Below are 22773 nucleotides of genomic sequence, written 5' to 3'. Positions count from 1 at the left end.
TAGAGATTGCAATAAATGCTCAGTGTTAAATAAGCAGAAAAAAAATTTAGGCACCAACTGATTTATTTTACCTGTAATGTATTAATATTTTCAGTGGTATTTTTTTCAGCTTTGGATTACTTGGGAAATTTTAGCCAAACATTTATGAATGTCTGATTTTCTTCTAGAGTTGAATCCATTTTAGGAATAAAAATAAGCTGGACCCAATAGTTACTTTAAATTTTTCCCTAAAAACCATTTAATTCAATATGATCGAAGTTTATTTCCTTGTAATTATTTTGCTTTCAATTTATGGAAACACAGACCATGTAGCAAAAATGCCTTAAAAATAGCATTGTTGTTCAAGTAGCCTTTTCTTCCATTGTCTCTGCTATGTCCTAGGGACACAGATAAGGGAAACATTGTCTTAGCCTCAAAGAGCCATGTCTGCTTTCTTTGTCACAATGAATCTGGGGATGCGAAGGGCTACCTTCAGTGACAATGGTTCCTTAGGGCAGTGATTGTATGTGTGTGTGTAAGTGCCTTTGTGCGTTTGTGTGTGGGGGAGAATGGAAACCACTCTAGGGCAAAATATCAAAATGAAGGGAAGAGTAATTGGAGAAGATTAAATTTGCCAAAAGCCTCTCAGAAAATCACTGTTCTCTGGGTTCCTTATAGAATTATTAAAGAGGAGAAAAATAGGCCTTTCATAAATAAGTGAAAAAACAAATAGCATTTGTGAAAAGAACCCATCTTCATTCATAAGCAATATAGCCAAATATATTTAAATTAACTCTATATGACAAGTTTTATCATTATTACTTTCTTATGAATTTGTTTGAATCTAAAGTAAATGTCAACCCTTGACTAGAATGTTCTTTGTTGTTCTTTTTGCTTCTCTGAACTTTAAGTCAGAGTCACTTCCTATGGTTTGACTCAGTGCTCATGCAACTTTACATAGTGTCAAAGCCCTTTGGTTTATCTTCTTTAATTTTGTTAGTTTGGGATTTGTCTCCAGGATTTTAATTTGCCATTTGCTTACCAATTATGCATTCTTTTTCTGCCTCAACTGCAACAGAATTAGGGGTATTATAGTTTATAGATAGCTGGCTCTGACATTCATTCATTCATTAAATATTGGTTGAGGGCCTAAGTGGTACCTACGATGCCAGGTTCTGGGATTATAGAGGTCCCTGCCCTTGAGGAATTTATAATCCCCTGGGAGCAAGATTTAAACAAGCAATACAATCATGCACGCTAAGTGTAATGCCAGAGCAATTGCTGGGTGCCACTGGGATGTGTGAAAACATATCTAAGATGTGGAACCCAGGCTCGCAAGACTAGAGAAGCAAGATGTAAAGGTTAACCAAGACTGAAGGATGACTAGCAGTTAGCTCATGGTAGCAAGAGTCTTTTAGATCCTTAGTATATACTTGTTTTTATTATAATGATACATAAATATGTATAAACGTAAACTAGACGAACTCCTTAGGCTTTTGACACTAACAAATTAATATATTTAAAAATTACAAAATACATGCAAACAGAAACCAACACCATTCATGTTAACTGTACAATTTGGTAGTAGCAAACATTATGAGTGCTTCCCTCTGGGCACTGCTCTGAGGGGTTACATTTAACTTTCACCATAACCTCATGGGGTAAGTGCTATGATTATTCCCATCTTAAATGGGAATGTGTAAATGAGGCACAGAGAGGTTCAGTTACCTGCTCAAGATCACAGAGCCAGTAAGGGGTAGAAATGGGACTCATCTTCGGTCTATTGGATCTGGACCCTCAGCTCCTGAGCACATGGCTTGCTGCCCCTACATAACAGATGATGTGATAGTTCACATTTTGCCAAAGTGAAATCACCATTTGTGATTATGGTCCTGGTGGCTGAGGTGCAGGCTCTTTAGAGTTCAGTGTACACTTCAAGAATGGAGGTTTTGCAGTGGCTTAAAGTGGTGGAGCAGTGGACTTGGCATGCAGCACAGAACCCCTTATTCAAACTACTGCCAAATTTTGTTTATATGGAAGGCTCAGGTACTGCATTATCATTGGCCTTCCCAAGGTTCAGTCCTGTCACTTGTCTATTGAGCCCATCTTTATTCTTTTCTCACTGGCCCATGCCAGTACTACACTAACACCAGTGTGATTCTCAGTACAAACATGGGCACTGAAATTAGGCAGAGGTATGTGGTAATAAAGGGCCACTCCGATGAGCCAAAAAAAATGCTTTTATGCCAGTTGTTTTAGATTATCATGAAAAGGAAAAGACAGGTTAAAGATTCTCACCGAGAACTCTTGAGATCCCAAAGATATTTCCAGTGCTTCAGAGATGCACTGATTAATTGGAGAAATAATGGGAGAAGCAGGAAGAAAGATAAGAGAGTTTCAGGTAGAGGGACTGGTATGTGCAAAGGCCTGGGGGCAGGACAGAGCCTGGCACTTAGAGGAATGGAAGCAAGTTTATTGAGATTCTAGAATATGCAGATTAGACAACAGCCAGATAGAGAAGGGGCCTCTCGAGCCACTTTAGAGTGTTTAAACTTGATTCAAAAGGAACCACTGAAAACATCTGTTCATTGCAAATAACAAGGACCAGGTCTCATGGCTGTCACTTAAGGGTGCATAATAAACACTTGGAATTGCATAGATAAAATTCATAAGAAATTGGTTTGTTTAGTTGGACTGATCATTTGGGTAAAAAATCAAAATCATCCTATTCTAAATTTAAGAAATGTTTTTGTCTCACCCACTCAGTGAGCAAAGCTAAAACAATCCCACTTTGCTGGGACACTTGTGAGGTAAGTATTATTAAGAATTTAGATACACAGAAAGATAACAGAAGTGTTAACTGATCATGATTCATTCTTGGCTTTTAAGGAATCATACACCTGATTTTAAGGAAGTACAACCTGATTACAACTTCAAAACTCATCTACTGCTGATTACCAGTTAAGCTTATATGGATTGCAAGGGCAACAATCATACTAACATGTGTGGTAAAGGATTTCCATGTGACTGATGCTCCATTTTAGCACTACGTGAACATTATCTCAATGGGTCCTTAACAGTTGCTCCATGATAGAGTCACTGTAATTATCTTATTTTCCCGAGGAGGGAACCATTATGCATTCACTAAAGATGAAGTAGATAGCAAGTGGCAAAATGAGGACTCAAACCCCAAGTTTCTGACTCTGTCACTTTAATCATATGTTCTTTACCCACATGGCCTAAAGAAGAAGGCTCTAGAAAAGACTGGACGTAGGGAGGGCAGCCACGTCTCCCTGATGCCAAAGGGAAAGCTTCAAAGACCCCAAATTCTAATCGTGTGAAGGCTCTTTCTTCACTTCTAATAGCTCTCTGCAAGACAGGCCTGCAGACCTCATTGATTCTGAAATAACTGGGTAGGAGATGCCAACTAACAGCTAAATTAGAACTAGCTAATATAAATGTGTTCCATTAATTTAATGACTGGTCAAATAAATGTGGCAATTTAACTGGAATTGGTCTCCTCTTCCATGTAAATTATGCATTGTTAACTTTGGTGTGATTTGGCACCTTCATTCTTGATCTTCCTTGACGTATACCTGATGAAGTAAGAGTGATGCTTCTTAATTGGCTAAGACAGCCAAGTTCTAATTTTCCTGCTAAAGGTTTTATAATCTTTCCTTTATGATCAGTCTTATTTTATAAATATAAAGTAGTAATTTTATTTTGAAATACATAAATCATTTCTGAATTGATTCAGGGACACTGAATTCTGCTTTTCTTTTCTTTCCAATCTTGGCTTGAAACTTAGTTTTACTATTTGAACCATAGTTTCATATACAAGGGCAAATGCCAATAGTATTTGAGTCTATATGAATCTATTTTCAAATCCTGCACTGAAATAGTAACCTTTTATTCACTGTGGAGTGAAAAATATTTATCAAACATAATTTTTACTAGACCTTTTAAATTAGAGTGGTTCTATCTCTCTCATCTTCTCAGGTTTGTAAGGAGCAGTGAAAAAAATCAGGGAATGTAGAATGTGATGAATTATACAAAGATGGGTTTTAAGTGGCAAGATTGATTGGAAATATTGATAATGAAGTTTATGGAATATATCATATTGTTGCTGTTATACTATCATTTATACTTTTTGTTTTTCCCAAGTGGTTTCTTATAGAGTTTGATGCTGTTTCCTCAAATTCATTTGCTTGTATTGTTTTACATAAAGATATATATGGAACGTTATAAACTATATTGTATATATATTATACGTATATATATTTTTATTTATGGGTGTGTATGAACATATTTGTGTGTGTGTGTGGTGTGTTTGTATGTATGCATTTAAAGAATGAGAAAGGCTCAAAGAAATCTTGAGAAATCCAGTCCTTGATTCCAGGCACATTCTTTCAGGAATGAAAATATTCTATCCATTTTCCTCTTCTAAATATCCAGATATATTTAATCACGTATTTTTGCCTTAAATTCCCAAAACAAATAAAACGATTAGGTAAAATCACATTAGCTTTAGCTTCCATTTAATAAGGAGGTTTTAAAACATGTTATGCATTAAAAAAAAAAAAAAAAGAATGTTTCTCTCGAATCAAGAGGGAACAATATAAATAATAGCATAAGTAGAAAAGCTTATCTCCTATGCCCCAACTCCCTCTCCCCTTTCAGAGCATCAAGGTCATCACTGATGCAACTGCATTTCAGAATTTTTTTTGGTAAATGATGAGAGAGGCAATTACAAGCAGTTCTTCTCCACGTGACGCTGCCTGGAAGATGAGCAAATTGCATCACTTGATGGATGCCAGCTATTATACACACTGGGCTGGAATCTCCATATAGGGAAAGGAAAACAAACAGAGGGAAGACTGAACAAAACCACCTTTAAATAGGAAGAAGCTATTATGGAAAGAGAAAACAGTGGCTAACTGCTGACAGAATTGAATTTTGCAAAACACTGAATACCATGAAATGTCTGTGAATGTGTATATCCACAGTCACACACACATCACCATAATAATTTTTGAGATGGTAAATAAAATGTATGTACCCAAAGCTTAACAAATTCAAATCATATGTGTTTCTTTATGAAGCATGGAGTCTGAAAATGGGCCACTTTGTGCCAGAGAGGAGACTTAGGCATTTAATGCTGCAGGGTGTAAACAGATATAGTCCCATACTTGCTTGTATTAAGTAGAAGGTTTTAAAAAGCTGAAATGTATTATTTGATTAAAATGAGGTGTTATGAGAAGTGGTCTCTAACATTATAGATGCTTATAAGTACACAGGAGCCACCTGGTGATGCTGTTTGTTATGAACCGCAATTCAGCACATGGCTTTGGGTCCTTGTTGAAGAAGATGTAGTAGGGAAGAGGAGGAGGATTTAATCCCGAAGGCAAAAAGTGCTGCCATCAGAAGGCTGCCTGTGCCTTAAGAGATCATCCTGGGGACTGTGTCTTAGTGGGGGTCGGTCTATAAAGTCCTTTTCTAGATTCTCTCTTTAATACTACTAGGTTTATGAAATATAAGCAAAGTAATGTTTGTTACCCCCAATTGTGTTTTTGTGACTGGTATTGTGATGTGGGTTAACATGCAACATAAAAATTTATTAGGAAGATGAAGTTTGATCAGCAAAAGGCAAACATTAGTTTTTATTCTCATCCAAAACTTTATTCTCAACAATGTAGCCATGATTAACTCCTAGCAAAGTGCTTGGGACATAATACAACAATAATATTTGTTTATCAAATCAAGACATAAAACAAGGGCCGAGCGTGGTGGCTCATGCTTGTAATCATAGCACTTTGGGAGGCCAAGGTAGGTGGATTGCTTGAGCCCAGGAGTTTGAGACCAGCCTGGACAACATGGCAAAACCCTGTCTCTACAAAATACACCAAAAAATTAGGTGAGTATAGTGATGTGCGCCTGTGGTGGTCCGAGCTATTCAGGAGGCTGATGTGAGAAGATCACCTGAGCCCAGGGAGGTCAAAGCTGTAGTGAGCTGTGATTACACTGAAGCAGGATATTTCCCTGACCACTTTGTGGTACTTGTGACAGGGGTACCTTGTTTACTCAGCCTGCCATTCTCAACTCCTCGCTGGAAGGAATCCATGAGCGAATGAGCATGGAAACGAGTGAATGAGTGCTGGAACCAGCTGGCTGCTTTGGCACTGGCAGGAGTGAACTCTGTGCAGGCCCTGCAGTGGCATCCAGGCGGGGGTGCCTGCAACTCTCAAAGCCCCCTGAGGGCATGTTACAGTGCTCTTTGAACTCTGCCGTCCATAGTTGGGTTAAGTGTTAACAGCTCAGTGAGTCCTTTGCCTTTTTGCATGAGGCAGCTGCCCTCCCCCAGCGAGGGCAAAGGGCCAGTGTGACAGCCTTTTATATCTGCACTTGTGGCTCCTGAGTTCTTGTTTGGCATCCAGGAAAAATGAGGTCTCACGAACAAATCGAAGGATGGTAAATGCAGGGGATTTTATTGCCAATGAAAGTGACTCTCAGTGGGAAGGGGAGCTGAAAAGGGGATGGGATGGGTAGATAATCCCCTGAAGTCCAGCTGTCTCTGGCCAGATTGTCCTCTGAAGTTATGCCATCAAGCTGTCTCTCTGAAATCAAGCTGCTTCTCTCTGACATTCAGCCATAGTCCTGTCTACTAGCTGAGTCTGGGGTTTTTTGTATTTTGTTTTATGTTTTTTTTTTTTGAGACGGAGTCTGGCTCTGTTGCCCAGGCTGGAGTGCAGTGGCCAGATCTCAGCTCACTGCAAGCTCCGCCTCCCGGGCTTATGCCATTCTCCTGCCTCAGCCTCCCGAGTAGCTGAGACTACAGGTGCCCGCCATGTCGCCTGGCTAGTTTTTTGTATTTTTTTTTAGTAGAGACGGGGTTTCAACGTGTTAGCCAGGATGGTCTCGATCTCCTGGCCTCGTGATCCACCCATCTCGGCCTCCCAAAGTGCTGGGATTACAGGCTTGAGCCACTGCGCCCGGCCGAGTCTGGGGTTTTTATAGACACAGGATTTGGTGGAGGAGGGCCATGGGTGGTTTAGGAAAAGGCAACATTTGAGTGGGAAAACAGGAATATAAGTTCTCACTTTGGGGCATAGTTTCAGGCTTTTCAGCTTGAGGGTGGGGTTTTGCTCAGAACCTGCCCTTTTCTGCCTAGAATTTCTCTGCCCCCTGCCTCTATCATTGTATCAGCACCACTGCACTCCAACCTGGGTGACAGAGTGAGACTCTGTCTCAAAAAAAAAAAAAAAAAAAAGTAAAAAGAAAAAAAAAAAAGAAAGGAAACAGGTTGCTTTTCAAACTTGAGTTTGTTTTGCTCAGTATTGTTATCTCCAGCCCTTAGCATAGTCTATGATGCTTAGAAAGTGTTGAATAGATGAATGAGAGAATGAGACATATAATTGCCAAGCTGAAAGAAAATGAGAGGGAAATTAATTTTAAATTTAAAGAGTCATGCTTTATGTGAAACAGATTTTTTAAAAAATATACATTCCTATGGTAATGGGCTTTTAATCATGGTTTTGATTCAGGCGTTTATTATTTTAAGATAGAAACTGGTTGCATAATTATTTATTGAATGGAAGAATTACCGAATTATTTCAGCCAAGACTCCCTACACAAGGTGTTGTTAATTTTCATCAGAGAATCTAGAAAGGTAATTGTCCTTCCGCACTTACCTTGAGATCTGTTGCCGTGAGCTCCTCTGTTTTCTTACTCCTCAGGTGTGGAATCCATAGCATGTTCCCCTTACATTTAGCTGCCCTAAATGCTCACTCTGACTGCTGCAGAAAGTTGTTATCATCAGGTAAGTAAATCCATTAGCAGAGATGAGGCTTAATGTGTCCTGTACATGAGTCAATGGCTTCAGGTGTCTGGTCAGAGTGAGTGGCTGCCTGTGCTTCATATCATTACCTGACTTGTCAGGATGAGTTGTCTTCCTCAGCTAACTGCATGTGACAGCTCCCAACAATCCTTGGTGTTAAAGCTGTTTGAATGTCATTATTCCTGCCCCAGAATGAGAGTCTTGCCTGTTTTTCAAGTTAAAGCTTGGGTGCTCTAGGGTGAAAAGAGGCAGAGATGGCCAGAGTTTATAGAAAAGTTACGTCACAGAAGAAGGAAAAGTCTTTGAGGTTTAAAATGATGGATTAGCATTTAATATTTTTCAACAAAGGAAAAAGGCTAAATACCCTACATCTGGTGGTAGAAAACGTCATGTTACTTTCCCACTCCCTGGGCATTGAAAAATCACTATGGCTGATTTCTTCCAACTAGGTTTAATTTCGATTTTTTAAATATGAGACTATTTGGAGCCAAGAGATTGTTTCTGGTTTGGAGCTTTGCTAATCTTTCTTATCACTACCTCTGCCAACTGTCATATATTAAGAAATTCCTGGGCTTTCAAAAGTGGTAGAGGTCTGCAAGGCAAAGATTGTTTATGAATTAATTCATCAGATATCCCAGAGGCATTTTTTTTCCTTTAAATACTTTACCTATGGTTGATTCTGCTTTCACTGCTGTTGGCATGTTTAAAAAATAATCCCTGCATGCAAGCATGTTTCCGAACTCTTAAACCAACTTAAAGGTTGAAATATACTTCAGAAAATGTCTATTCCAGCATGCTAAGATTATTCCTTTGCCTCCATGTTTTGTCCACGAGTTCTATCTGCCTGTCGATTGCCCTACTTATCTCAAATTGGTTTCATAAATTTCTGTCCTGGGATTAAAAAATGGGGCTGTGGTTCACCCAGGGCTGAATGTTAAAATAAATCCTTCTTGACTGCACGGTTCTTCCTATAAAATTGACAAGCTTGAGCAGTTACCATTCGTTTCCATGACAACCTCTTTCTGACTACAACTGCTTGCATTCTGGTTTTTCTACTAACTGATTTTTCTGTCTCTGCAATGTTTCTTGTGGTTTAACTAGGACAAAAGTATAGCATAGTATCCTTGTTTAGTAATGAGCACGTGCTGTCTGCAGGCTTTGAAATAGACACCCCAGATAAATTTGGAAGAACGTGCCTTCATGCCGCTGCTGCAGGAGGGTGAGTAGTTAGCAATTCTAGTTAATTTATGACTTAATTACTAATTCATCTTTATTAACTTAAGTTGTCTGTGAATCAAAGGCAATTTCCTTAGTAAAATAAGTAAGAATTATTTCTACCGATGATCAAATATCCCTATGTTATATTTCCCCACATCACGTGCATTTGATTTCACCAAAGAAAAATTATTAGCCCATCTCAAATAACAAATAGTTTTTTTTTTTGTTTTCTTCTTTCTCTCTTTTTTTTTTAAATTATAGATTTTCAGGCTATAGAATACATATCTGTCACTCCATATACCAAAAGAAAATAATTTGAAATTTGTTCCTAGGTTTTTCCTCTTTTGTTGCTGGTATTTGGGTGATAATCAAAATAATCAAGGATTAAATTAATTTATGTTCATTTATAGACATTTTTCATTATTTCAAATATCATTTTTAGTCTTTTAATGTTTAAATGTGAACATAGATCAAGAAAACCCAAAAGACAGGCAATCCTTACTTTTTTTTAAGTTGTAAAGAGAATTTTTAATCAGCTACTTTCTTTTCACATACCAGTGGTAAGATTGAAACTCTGATCAATATGTTATTGATATATGTGACCACACATTGACTAAACATGGCATCTCTTGGATGACCTTGTTTGGGGAAGATGTTGGTTCTTAATCAGGTTCCTGGTCCTTAAGGAACAGCAGTGCTTCTCCATTTGTCATTCGTCTATTACCAAAGGCATTACCTATTTATCAGAGGTGGATAAATGGTGACACTTTAGGGCTCCTTATTTACGTGAGTCCCTTCTGAATTCTTATAACTAGATTTATATTCATAATTTTGTATTATTTAAAAAAAAAACCCTTCCCCCACCTCAGCCCCCACATTGTATGAGGCTGCATGAGCCACACAAGTTGGATCTGCCACCACCTTTGATCCTTTGGCATCATTCAGTAAGAGACAGGTGCTTTATATCAGCTGGGGTGCTACACCAACACATACTTATCTTAAAAAGTTCTTATATGTTATGATTGAAAGAGCTATTTCTCTGAGAAGGTGGCTATAAAGGGTGGGTGTAGGATGAGGAGAGCCCTACTCAGGTTTATCATTGAGATGATTTTTCTCATTTAAATTATAGTAATAATTCCAGGCCATTTCTAGCATCCTAAGTTTGGAACAATGATGGACAATTGTCTCTTTTTATGCTCACATTTAAAAAATATCAGACTCGTACAGAAAGTGACAACATACAATTCCAGATTCATGTCTGAAATTCTATTAGAATTACTATTTAGCTACATGCCCTTTAATATGAAAAATCACTTTGATGGGTCCTTTTCTCTCTACTAAATACGATTTATTGCTTCTGCAAATGATAAAGAAACTATGGAAGATCACTGTGCTCCATGACATCATTTTCAGCCTTGGTTCTGCACATTTATTTGCGTAAATTACAAAGACAGGGAAATACAGTTGTTTTATTTTCCATTAAGGAGTATCTGGGTTAAAAGTAGTTATCATGGTGAATTCATTCTGCTGTGATAGAAGGTAACGCCCATCCACTCTGGCTCATTGTTTAAAGGTGACACGAAATTATTATAGGTTTAAGTGGTTGTTTCATAAACTCTTGATGGTTTTGAAAAAGAATTTTAGGATAAATGATGAAACCATCACCGGAGGGTTTAATCATGTAATAATCATTAAATTTCTTAGTCATGGAATTGAAAATGTTCCACCAAGCTCTTTAATCTATTGATTCATTAGCTTTGAAAAAGGAATCATAGGAACTTTAGATCCTTACAATATGTCATTACTTTAATATGTTCAGGTTTTTATTAGCCGAATTTAGACCGGGAGCTATCTTTTCATCTTGTCCTGCACTCTGCAGAAAATAGCTCTTGCTGAAGATAGGCCAGTAATTGATCTCTTCCATCTTAATGATGTTTTCCCTGTCTTTCTAGTAATGTGGAATGTATAAAACTCTTGCAAAGCAGCGGAGCAGATTTCCATAAAAAGGACAAGTGTGGGAGGTATGTAATCAGAGAGTTCTTCTTCAAGTGCTTAAATAACAGGAAGTAGGAGTGGTCTATCTGGTAATCAAGTGATGTTGAAATGGTAAACTGGGAAGTTAGCTGGGGGGATTCCATCCTCCTCGGAAGGAAGTCCTTTCTTATAGAGGGTTGCCAACAAAGCAAATTACAAGCCATAAAGAAAGCATCTCCACTCACAGCTGCTGTTTAGATGTGCCAATTGTCTCTTTTTTTTTTTTTTTTTTTCAGTTAAAAGACAAAACAAAACTCCTACATGGATATAGTTTGGAAAATTCTGTTTCTAGCAGAGTGGAATACATAAGTCCTAGTCATAAGATCTAGAATATTTTATTATATGTATTGAACATTTCATCTTGGGATGAATTTTCAGCCATGTTTAAAACATTAAGTACACATGTTTAAAACATTAAGTGCACACACACCACCAATGGGTCATAGAACTCTTCTTACCTTAATGGTCCTTCATATAAGTAAATGATGCCATGATGCTAGCTGGTACGTGGATATATATTTTTCATGTATATATATAATTTTTTTTTCCCATTGCATCTCTTTACCCTTCCTTTCTACATGTACCCTCCTTCTCTGGGGTTGCCACAAATTTCTCCTCTTACCAACTTGTCTAAGGCAACTCCTACCCGCCCTTTCAGATTCATGTCAGTGACACCTCCTTGTGCACCAATGGGCATGCCCCTCTTCTCTGCTCCTCTAGCACCCTAATCCTTCATGACTGCAAAGTACCTCACACTGTTCTTGTGGACTCTGACTCCTTGTCTCTCTCCCTGTTACGGGAAAGGGCTCCCCATCCAGACCCCAAGAGAGGGTTCTTGGATCTTGCGCAAGCAAGAATGAATTCAGGGCGAGTCCATAGAGTAAAGTGAAAGCAAGTTTATTAAGAAAGTAAAGAAATAAAAGAATGGCTACTCCATAGACAGAGTAGCTCCAAGGGCTGCTGGTGGCCCATTTTTATAGTTATTTCTTGATGATATGCTAAACAAGGGGTGGATTATTCATGCCTCCCCTTTTTAGGCCATATAGGGTAATTTCCTGATGTTGCCATGGCATTTGTAAACTGTCATGGCGCTGGTGAGAGTGTAGCAGTGAGGACGACCAGAGGTCACTCCTGTTGCCATCTTGATTTTGGTGGGTTTTTGACCGGCTTCTTTACTGCAACCTGTTTCATCAGCAAGGTCTTTATGACCTGTATCTTGTGCTGATCTCCTGTCTTATCTTATGACTTAGAATGCCTAAGCATCTGGGAATGCAGCCCAGTAGGTCTCAGCCTCATCTTACCCAGCCCTTATTCAAGATGGAGTTGCTGTGGTTCATATGTCTCTGACATCCCCACCTGACTGTGAGCCTCCTCAGGACAAGAACTGGGTATCATTTTCTCTCTATCTTTGGGCCCTGTCGTGAGGTTCTTACCTAGTAATTTTCAGTCTAATTAAAACATATGCAATCCAATATGTAAAATATTTAAAATTTCTTTCTCTTCAACTAAAGATGAGAAAAATCAATTAGTGAGAGAACCCATAAATTGACTATAAAATATGAAATAATTATACTTGAAAATTGATCATTTGTTTATTATTCTTTGACTATCAGCTGGTCATACCAGAAAAACTGCTGCACAATTGAGAGTTAAAAATAAGTAATGTACAGCAAATTACTTTGTATTTCTGTAGTCTTGCCCTTTACAAGGTGCTTGTGTTTTCTGATACCAACTCTATGAGGTATGTGGGGATGCTGTTACCCCTTTTAGTAGATGAGAAAGCTGAGCCCAAATAAACTAAATGATTTATACGTGTACACAGAATTTTAGACCTAGCAGGACCTTAGAGTGTTTATATTTGGGCTCTGTCATGAGGTTGTTGCCTGATAATTTTCAGTCTAATTAGAACATGTGCAATCCAATAGCTAAAATATTTAAAATTTCTTTTTTTTGAACTAAAGAGGAGAAAAATCAACTAGTAAGAGAGAAACTAAATGATTTGCACATATACACAGAATTTTAGACCTAGAAGGACCTTAGGTAGGGCACAGTAGCTCAAAAGTTCTTATTGAAATAAGGGTGAAGAAGTCAAGATCCAGAGAGGGGATGTGATTTGAGCCAGCTTGCACATCTGCCAATGCCAGAACCCAGGGCTTCTGATTCAGATTTGGATTCTGCATTGTTCTTCCCGTTAACCAACATCCCTACCCTCAAGGAGCTTGCAGTTCAGTGGGGAGGATGAGACAATACACCAGTGCTAAAATCAAGGCAGTATGTGATGAGAACTCAAGAGAGACCCAGAGAGTAGCTAAGCCATCTCAGACAAAATAAAGAGAACTAGTCCCTGGAACAAGATGATGAGTGGGGTTTTAATGGGTGGAAGTGATTCATGAATTCCTGGGGGTAAACCAACCTGGACAAAGGTTGGGGGGAAGTGTGAACATGATCCAGAAAGCCTCAAATCATCCGCTTTGGTTATCCTAATGGGTACATCTAGGGGAGAGAGATACCCCATCAGAGGAGATTGGGACCAGTTTTGGAAGGTCTTCAATTCTAGGCTGAGGAATCAAGTCTTTGGTTAGTAGAGAGAACCAAAGGTTTTAGAACACGATTGTTATATGTGGGTATTGCACCTTAAAAAAAATTCTTCATTTATACTAACTAGAAATTATGGACACTTGGCTAGAGCTAAGGAAGCCAATGGGATGGGCTGGCAATGGTCCAAAAAAGCAATAACATAGACCTGAACTAAGATAGGCTCTAAGAAGGAAAAGAAAGGACAGATCCATGGTAGATGGCCTCGTTTGAAGCCACTGTCTTTATAGCCTCACTTGCAGTTTATACAGGTTAAGCACCCCTCATCTGAAAATCCAAATTCTGAAATGCTCCAAAATCTGAAATGTTTGGGGCACTGACATAATGTTCGAAGGAAATGCTCATTGGAACATTTTGAATTTTGGATTTTTGAATAAAAGATGCTCAACCATCCAAAACACTTCTAGTTCCAAGCATTTCAGATAAGGGATACATAACTTGTATAGTTAAAGGAAGACATGACTTTGATCTCCACACACTGTGAGAGTCTAAGAGCTTTCCACGCCCCTGGGCATACTGCTGCCCATGCTAGTGCCAACAACGGGCCTATTTTCCAGACTGAATGAAGTAATAAATTGCTGTTTGTTTTTCAGGACCCCTTTGCACTATGCAGCTGCGAATTGTCATTTCCACTGTATTGAGACATTAGTGACCACAGGGGCCAACGTTAATGAAACAGATGACTGGGGACGCACAGCTTTGCATTATGCCGCTGCATCAGACATGGATAGAAAGTAAAAACAACCTTGCTCATGCTTCCTCTGGGAACAGGGTTGGGGAGTGGTGGGGAAGGATTGCTAAGTTTTCTTCATACCACCTCATGGAAAAAGAGTTAGACTAACCCAAAAGAGTTAGATTTGCTTCATTCCAAACCTGGGCTTTCCTGTTCTGGTCAATTTATGTTTGATTATTACATGTCACTGCACAATTACTTCTCTGTTCTTTGGGTTGAATCCCAAGTGTAGCTGTCAAGCTCAGGTTTATGGTTCATTCAAAATCTGTTGTAATTTATTTTGACATATACCATAGTTTTCATCATCACCACTTAAATGCTTCATTTGCTATAAAACTTACATTTGCTAATATATATGTCATATGTCAAAAACATCCACCCATGCCTAATCCCAACAGCCTTTAAATTCAGCATCAATACATGTAAACTAGGCACCATTGCTCCAAACCTGGGCATGAATGCTCTTTCAGGAGCTAGAGGAGAGGAAGTTGGTTGCTCAGAGCATGTTTGGATTCTAGGTGGGTAGGAATGGAAAACAGAAATAAGTGAACCAGTTCAAGGGAAGAAGGTGGGAGAGATGCCCATAGTTGATGAAATTGTTCTTGGAAGCTTAAGGAAGGGCCTCCTTCATAGGAATACTTTTTGGTGACCCTGTTTGAAGAACTATTGAATTATTTGCTGCCTTGTGCTGTGGAATTGATTCTGGGTCAGTGCTAATTGCTTTTCTTGTGGAGCAATGGCTTTTAGATGGCGACCCACAGTGAGAAATACCATGTTACAGTCATGACCCAATATGCATATTCACACATATATAGTTTATTTAGTATGTAAAGTGTAAATAAAGTTTTCATAAAATCATATTTACTTTTACCATATGTGATGCATTCTGACATATTCTCTATTTCATTAGATAAAAAATATTGCTGACTACAACCCACTAAGTCGATTTCACAATTCAGTAATGGCTTATGATCTGTAATTTGAAAAATATTGCTTGTTTCCTCTTCATAGTTATATAATAAATAGAAATAATAATATCAGATGTAGCATTCTGATCCCTTAGGCGTACAGGTTATTAACAAACATTGCTTAACAAACACTTATTGAGCATCTACTATGTGCCAAGCTCCAGACAATTCACTCGGAATAGATTGGGGGTGGTGAAAAGGGTGGGGAAACAATACACTTCCTCTGTTAAGAGCTGGAAAAGGAATTTTGGATGGTGAAGAATTGTTCTGGCAGATGAAGGGTGAATAGGACCCCATTTCTGGACAAATGAGATGCTGAGCTGGTAAGGAGGCAGTGGGGAATGTGGTAGGAGTCAAAGAAGTTTCAGCTAAGTCACAACTTCTTTACTTGGGAAGTTTAGAATGTTTATAGAAAGGTGGGCAACTTGATTGTTAACTTAATTGCTGATACTTAAGTGGAAGTTTTAAGAAATCATATTCTCAGTTGGATCCTTGGGAGAGAATAGATGTACGGGATGGCTTTGGAGAGAACCATGTATATCTTCAGTGAAAATCAGTGGTGCTTATTTCTTCTGGGTTGGGGTAAAAATCATTAAGATATAAATTGCACCAAAACCATTAACAGCTTTGCCATTTAAAAAAATTAATTGCAATTTTTTTCTTTTATGCTGAGAAGTAAGACTATCTTAGGAAATGCCCATGAAAATTCAGAAGAACTTGAAAGAGCCAGGGAGCTGAAGGAAAAGGAAGCCACACTGTAAGTTTCTTCTCAGCTTAAGAACAAGGTGCCGTTTCTGACGCTTCTTCTGCTTCTCTGAGTTGCCACGTTGCCTTCCTTAGTATTTTGGGGTTTCACTTGGAATCTTGAGGAAGTGATATGGGTTTGCCTTTAATGGGAAAGAAACTATTCTTTTAATACAGCCTTCAATTCTACTATTTTCACACGGGGAACTTTCTAAAATTGTAAGCTTTGCTTCAGCAACCACTGTGATTGGTCAGCGGTTTTTAGGACCTGGTGTCCTAAATATCATTTCTGACTGCGATGCATCATGTACCAATGAGGCTCCTCTCAGAGCCTTAGGTTCTGCTCTTATGACCTGGGGACATCTATTTAGCAGATTCTATTTTAAAAGGTCTTAATACTTTGGTATGAAATAGCCATTTGTGCTTTCCCCTCACCCCCAGCCCACACCCACATCAATTTAGGAAGAGCCTCCTGCTCTTGCAAAAGGCTGCTCCTGGGCCCCTCATCCCACCTGCCTCTCCCTGGCTTCTAACAGAGACATAGCTCTTTGCTGTGGCAGGGGTGGGAGTGCCTGCCATCACTCAGGGCTGTAGATGCACAGGAACTTCCGGCTTCATCCTCTGAGAGTCCTTTCCGCACCACAGGTCACAGTGAGAAGCTTACAGTGCTCAGTGCAGTACCTAGCACATAGTCAATATTCAATAGCTGTTGAGTAAATGAACAAACGAACGAATTGGTACCCACACCTTGTGCCTCACCCCTGTGGAATCCAGTGGCTATGGTGCTCTAGGAGTCTGCAGGCACATTGTTGTTAACTTATTTATTCTTTCATTGTCAGATGACCCAGTTTTTCTGTGGCCTGAATGCCTGTGTCTACTCCAGGGTCTTCCCACCCTACACTATGCTCCTCCCATGCCCAGACTGTTGTGGAAAGGTATAGTTAGAGAGTGTGGCTCCAATGCAGGTTGTGGGACCTAACTTTGATGGTAATTGGGGTGGGGACAGGAAATGCAGCAGCTAATAAAGTAGAATGACCAGAGTTTTGCTTTGATACCCCCAAATTTAAAATAACAATACTAAAAGGCTATAGCATCTTAAGCCACTGCAGCAAATGCCCCCTTTTCCAGTGAACTGCAAGCTTGCCCTGAGCCAGACAAGCTGATGGAGAGGGAGGGGACAAGAAAGGCAGAGGGCAGGAGGAACCAGCTGCCTGAGAGTTCTTCTATGCAAAGGGAGGCCACTCCCTGTATCCAGATACGTCTCTGACCTCATGTGCATCTGTTGGCTTTGCATCATAATTGCCAAATTACTAGGCCCTGGGAAGAGAAAAAAAATAAGCATTCCCAGCTAAAACACGGAATTCATGTTTTCCTTACAAACAATGTGGAGAATATCCAAGTTCTACATTACTTTTATTATAATAATACTATTGGCAGTATATATAGTTCAACTATGTTACAAATTCAATTTATCAACTAATTTTTAGGATATAATCCATTCAGAAATTGGGAATTGTGTGTCCACTAGCATGTTATTCCTATTGAGTGATTTCATTTAAAGAGCTAAATTCAATTTACAGTGAGTCATACCTGGGATCCTTTCCATGGGCATTTAATTAACAAAATGAAAAAGAACTTCCTTCCTTATAAGGTGCAAATGACCGAAGAGGGAATGATAGCAAGACTCTAAGAATAGTTTGATTTATTATTGACATGTGGGTATTTGGTTTTTTTTAACATGTATGGCTTTCATCAGTTTTTCTAGAAATTGAAGTATCTGTTTTAATTGTCCCTGTGTGTAATTGACTTTTTTCCTTTTGGGTTATACCAAAAGATAGGTAAATGCCATTTAAAAGTTTTTGGGTAAACTGTAGAAATTTTCTATTGGAAGGTCTTATTTAATGTATGGGTTGATATTTAGAATCTTAACATTTTGATTTGAGTATGAAATTGAGTCGTGTTGGTCTTGTAAAGGACATGTTTGTCCCATTGTCACAAGGATAATGCTGACGCTATGAAGCAGCGCTTCCTGACTAGCGACTCCCTCTTTCCCAGCAGGACTGGACCGTTTGCAGTAGGCCCTGAACAGAACTTATTACATCCCTGGGTACTTGTGAACTAGAGTTTTGGGCTCTTCAGTGAAGGTGGAGCCATGCTCCTTCCTCTAAGCTTTCCAAAGACTGTGGCTTTTTCAGAAAAATTACAGCTCTGCCTGAAAGGGCTTTAAACTTTTTTTTTTTTTTTTCCAGGTCTATATTCCTAATGGTGAAATTTAAGCCTCTTTATTCATACATGGTTATGAAGTTAATTCTTTGTTCTTTAAAAATGATTACCCATTCCTTTAATCTTTTTATTGTTTAGGCTATTCTTTTTTTTTTTTTTTTTTTCTTACTCTTTTTAACTTTCATTTTCTAACCTTTGATTTTATGGTGAGGTTAAGAGTAAACCCCTCCCTACTGAGGCTGCCCTGTTACTTGCCCTGTTACTGATCACTTCTTTATTGAGACTTTGTTGAATGTGGAGCTCCAAAACTTACTATTCAGTAATCTTGATAACAGATGTTCTTACCTGAAGATGAGAGAAAAAAATCGTAATTACCCTCTTTTTCCTAAAGCTTTTCCTGAATTCTAGAATGGCTATATTAAGCTCAAATAAAGATAGCTACAGAAAACACACACACACACAATTTTCAATACATAAAACTTCAATGCTGTAGGGTTTTTAAAGAAACAAACTCATAAAATACTTCATGGAACATTCATCACAGGACGATTTATGTAAACTATCTTTTTCAGTCCAGAGATGTTTTCTAAAATAACATTTCATTTTTATACTTACAGATGTCTAGAGTTTCTGCTTCAAAATGATGCAAATCCGTCTATCCGGGACAAGGAAGGTTACAATAGCATACATTATGCTGCTGCCTATGGGCACAGGCAATGTCTGGAATTGGTGAGTTGTTTTGTTTTGTTTTCTCGAACACACACACACACATACACACACATAGACACACAGACCAAATCACAGAGGCATTAACTGTTTTTTCCAGAGTCGTAGCTCTGGTCTGTATAAAAAGTGGGGCCATGAATCAGGATTTCATGAATTCTGATTTCAAAAAGTGTTTTTTCTACTGCACCATGCTACCTTCCATTGCAGGTTAGAGCCCCACCACCACCCAAGGCTTTTAAACACAGCGGAAAAGCATGGTACTCATTGATATAAGGCAGTACCATTTCTGCCTCCTAACACCAGCATTGCCATGGAAGTTGGTATAGACCTGTTAGCAAATATGGCTTTGTGTTTTGATCCCATATAAGAAATGCTCCTCACAAAATGTGCATGTGTGTATGTGTTGCGGGGGGCGGGGGGGAGGTAATCAGTGGCAGAGTGAAGGCTTTCTACTGTAACTACGTATCACGAGCCTGCCTTCCAAAATATACCTAAGATACAGCTGTCTTTAATAGGTTTTCTCTATGAAAACCATGTCATAATTGTCATGATAAAACAAACTTTTATTATACAGTTTGTTATTATAGTTTTAATAATGTGTGCTGTTCTATAGTACTTTTGTGAGTTATCTTTAATCCTTCATAGTCTGGAAGCTCAGGATAATTATCCTAACACCTTCTTTGTATAGAAATAACATATTGCATGCAATATCTTCATTTTTTCAGGAAGGCCATTTTGGTACCATTATTTCTGTTATTCAAGTAAGAGGTTTTTCTGTTCATAAGAAGGTTTCACAAATTCTGTCTGTTAATGAAATTACCCCCTTTGATTAGACAACATTTGCCCTGTGTAATTTACAAAGAGATGACTATTCATGACAATTATAAAACATTCAAAAACAGTTAGGAAGAGGTGTTACTTGATTTTAATTTATACCGTCAGTCGAACAGACCGGATTATCAATGTAATTGGTAGAAGTGTTACTATTGTTTGCTTTCAGGAAAGAAACCTCAGTCAGTCATTTGTAACACAGGATGAAAGTTCTCTCATTTTCCTGAATGATTTTAGTTGGACAGAAGGTTTTATGTATTCCTATTTTGGAATGCATCCCAAAATTCCTCTTGGGTGTAGTTTGTACAAAGCAAAGATCCTAAGCAGGCTAAAATCATTATTATGCCCCACTCCCTCCCAATCAAAACAAAACACAATCCTGAAAACAACTTGGACTTTCCCTTAGGAGTGGAACCACAAATCAGACCTTTGCAGGTATCTTATCCCCACTGTTGGCTCACCTAACTGTGGATGGATTAGAACAGGAGATGAGACAGGAGGAAAGGGTTCTGAAAGGAGGGGAGAGGGAATAGAGCCCTGTCTTTGATACAAGTGTTAAGTATATTTCAAAAGAAAACATATATGTTTTCTTTTCGTATGCCATAAGCATATGAAAAAAAGCTCAGCATCACTGATCATTAAAGAAATGCAAACCAAAACCATAATGAGGTACCATCTCACACCAGTCAGAATGGCTATTAATAAAAAGTCAAAAAATAACAGATGCTGGCCAGGTTGTGGAGAAAAGGTAATGTTTATACACTGTTGGTGGGAGTGTAAATTAGTTTAACCATCGTGGAAGGCACTGTGGCAATTCCTCAAAGACCTAAAAGCAAAACTACCATTCAACCTAGCAATCCAACCACTGGGTGTATACCCAAAGGAATATAAATCATTCTAACCATAAAGATACAGGCATATGTATGTTCATTGCAGCATTATTTACAATAGCAAAGACATGGAATCAACCTAAATTCCCATCAACAGTAGACTGGATAAAGACAGTATGGTACATGTATATCATGGAATATTATGCAGCCATAAAAAAGAACTAGATCATGTTCTTTGTAGGAACATGGATACAACTGGAGGACATAGTCTTTAGCAAAAAAACGTAGGGGCAAGAAACCAAATACTGCATGTTCTCACTTATAAGTGGGAGCTAAATGATGAGAACACATGGACACAAAGAGGGGAACAACAGACACTGGGGCCTACTTAAGGGTGGAGGATGGGAGGAGGGAGAGAATAAGAAAAATTAACTATTTGGTACGAGGCTTAGTACCTGGGTGGCAAAATTATCTGTACAACGACCCCCATGACACAAATTTACCTATATAGCAAACCTGCACATGTATCCCTGAACCTAAAAGTTTTTTTTAAAACCCCAAAACAAGTGTTAAATGAAGAAGTAGGGTTTTGAGGGGGATGCTTTTTCTCATATATTTTCCCTCTTTCTCTAGGAATCCAATATCTTTATAGTCTTTAAAACTCCAATTTCCTTGGGTACTAGATGTTAGGAAAGCAAACCAATTAACTCATGTGCACTAGGAGGTGAATTTCTAACACTTTCACATTGCTATGCCAATCTTCCTCCTCATCTCCCAGCACAAACACCCGTCTTCCCAGGGGTCATCCTTAGAACAAATTGTCCCTGACTCAGTACTTTGTGCTAGAGTTATGTTGGTGAAGAGACACACATCTGGTAGCTCTTCATAGGTTATCTGAGCCTCTGAGCAGGAATTGTGCAAGGAGATCTTTTTTTGACTCTACCATCCCAGCCTATGCTTCTGGCCTGTGGAGGGAATGGAGAGAGTAAATGAGTATGTGTGGTCCTCTGGCCTTCACTACCGGTCCAGGGACTTTGTCCTCTGGGCGCTGGAGTAGGATTGAAGAAGATGGGGGGCCATCTGGACCAGCTGATTTGTGAGGCTGATGAAATATGTCTTTGGCACTTCCTCCCATCTACTTGAGCAATTACTGTGAGAATGCATGTCATTAAATATGTATCATTAAATTTGATGTACATTTTGACTCTGACACTCAGCTTGGTCTGTGTTTACTTTGGCATTCATGGTTTGTGGCTCCTGTCTGTGATCGTAAGCATAGAACTTATAAACTACTTTGTGTTCAGTCCATTTTGCTGTAATCACAGAGAAACAGAAATTATTATAGTTGTTTTAACTTTATTTCTATTATACAGACTTATATTTAATTAGTTCCATGAGGAAAAAAGACTTCTAAAAAGTAGTATGAACCCCTTCGCCTTGATAGAAATAGCCAAGGTTGAGAATTCTGCCAAGTCTACCTACTTAGGCCAGTGTTCTCAGCTGGTCTTGATCAAAGACATTTGTACTATGTGTGCAAGCAAAAATCTGCCCACAAACATGCACTGAGAGCTGTGATCCGTCATATTTAATTGGGCTCAAAATATCAAAGCAAAATGGGGGAGACTTGGCTAATAAAGCTTCTTGTGTCTGAGTATAATGTATGTTTGAGTGGAGGAAGGGAATTGGCAAAGGAAATCTCCTCCTTTTTTCTCTATCTGAAGTGTATTCTTACTGGCTCTGAAAAGAAAAATCAGGGAATCATGCCCCTATTTGGAATTTTTGAGTTTATATTGGTTTATTATGTATTTTTTTACAATATTAAAGATTTGTCCATGAACATAAAGATCTTGGAGGCTTTTTTATTGAAATGGAAAAATGTGTGTGCCAATGTAATTATGTAAATTGTCTACAAAACTTAGAGAGATTGAAAACTCTAGGCTTCTGATTACATTCAGGCTGAGATTTTTTCACGCCAAATCATTTGGAATTTGGCTGCTTCTCTGAATCTTGTCCCCTGTTCAATGATAGGAATGAACTTGAACTTCAACTGTGAGAATA

At 38.6% G+C, this 22773-nt stretch overlaps 1 protein-coding gene across 9 annotated transcripts in view; it reads left to right on the top strand.

Moving 5' to 3' along the window:
• ANKRD44 (ankyrin repeat domain 44) overlaps positions 1-22773 on the top strand; it is a 327884-nt gene that overhangs the window by 221158 nt on the left and 83953 nt on the right. For 5 of the 9 annotated variants that reach the window (XM_023218043.2, XM_023218022.2, XM_023218036.2 and 2 more), the window contains 6 exons: positions 7713-7795; positions 8915-9032; positions 10984-11052; positions 14254-14394; positions 16038-16118; positions 18946-19057. In XM_023218043.2, coding sequence (XP_023073811.1) covers positions 7713-7795; positions 8915-9032; positions 10984-11052; positions 14254-14394; positions 16038-16118; positions 18946-19057 — 604 coding nt within the window. The remainder of the gene's footprint in view (positions 1-7712; positions 7796-8914; positions 9033-10983; positions 11053-14253; positions 14395-16037; positions 16119-18945; positions 19058-22773) is intronic. The other 4 variants (XM_023218030.2, XM_023218065.2, XM_031936501.1 and 1 more) reach the window with 1 other exon arrangement.

Source organism: Piliocolobus tephrosceles, chromosome 11 (assembly GCF_002776525.5).
Source record: "Piliocolobus tephrosceles isolate RC106 chromosome 11, ASM277652v3, whole genome shotgun sequence".
Lineage (NCBI taxonomy): Eukaryota > Metazoa > Chordata > Mammalia > Primates > Cercopithecidae > Piliocolobus > Piliocolobus tephrosceles.
Note: the sequence above shows the minus strand (reverse complement) of the source record. Positions and strands in the feature narration are given on the sequence as shown.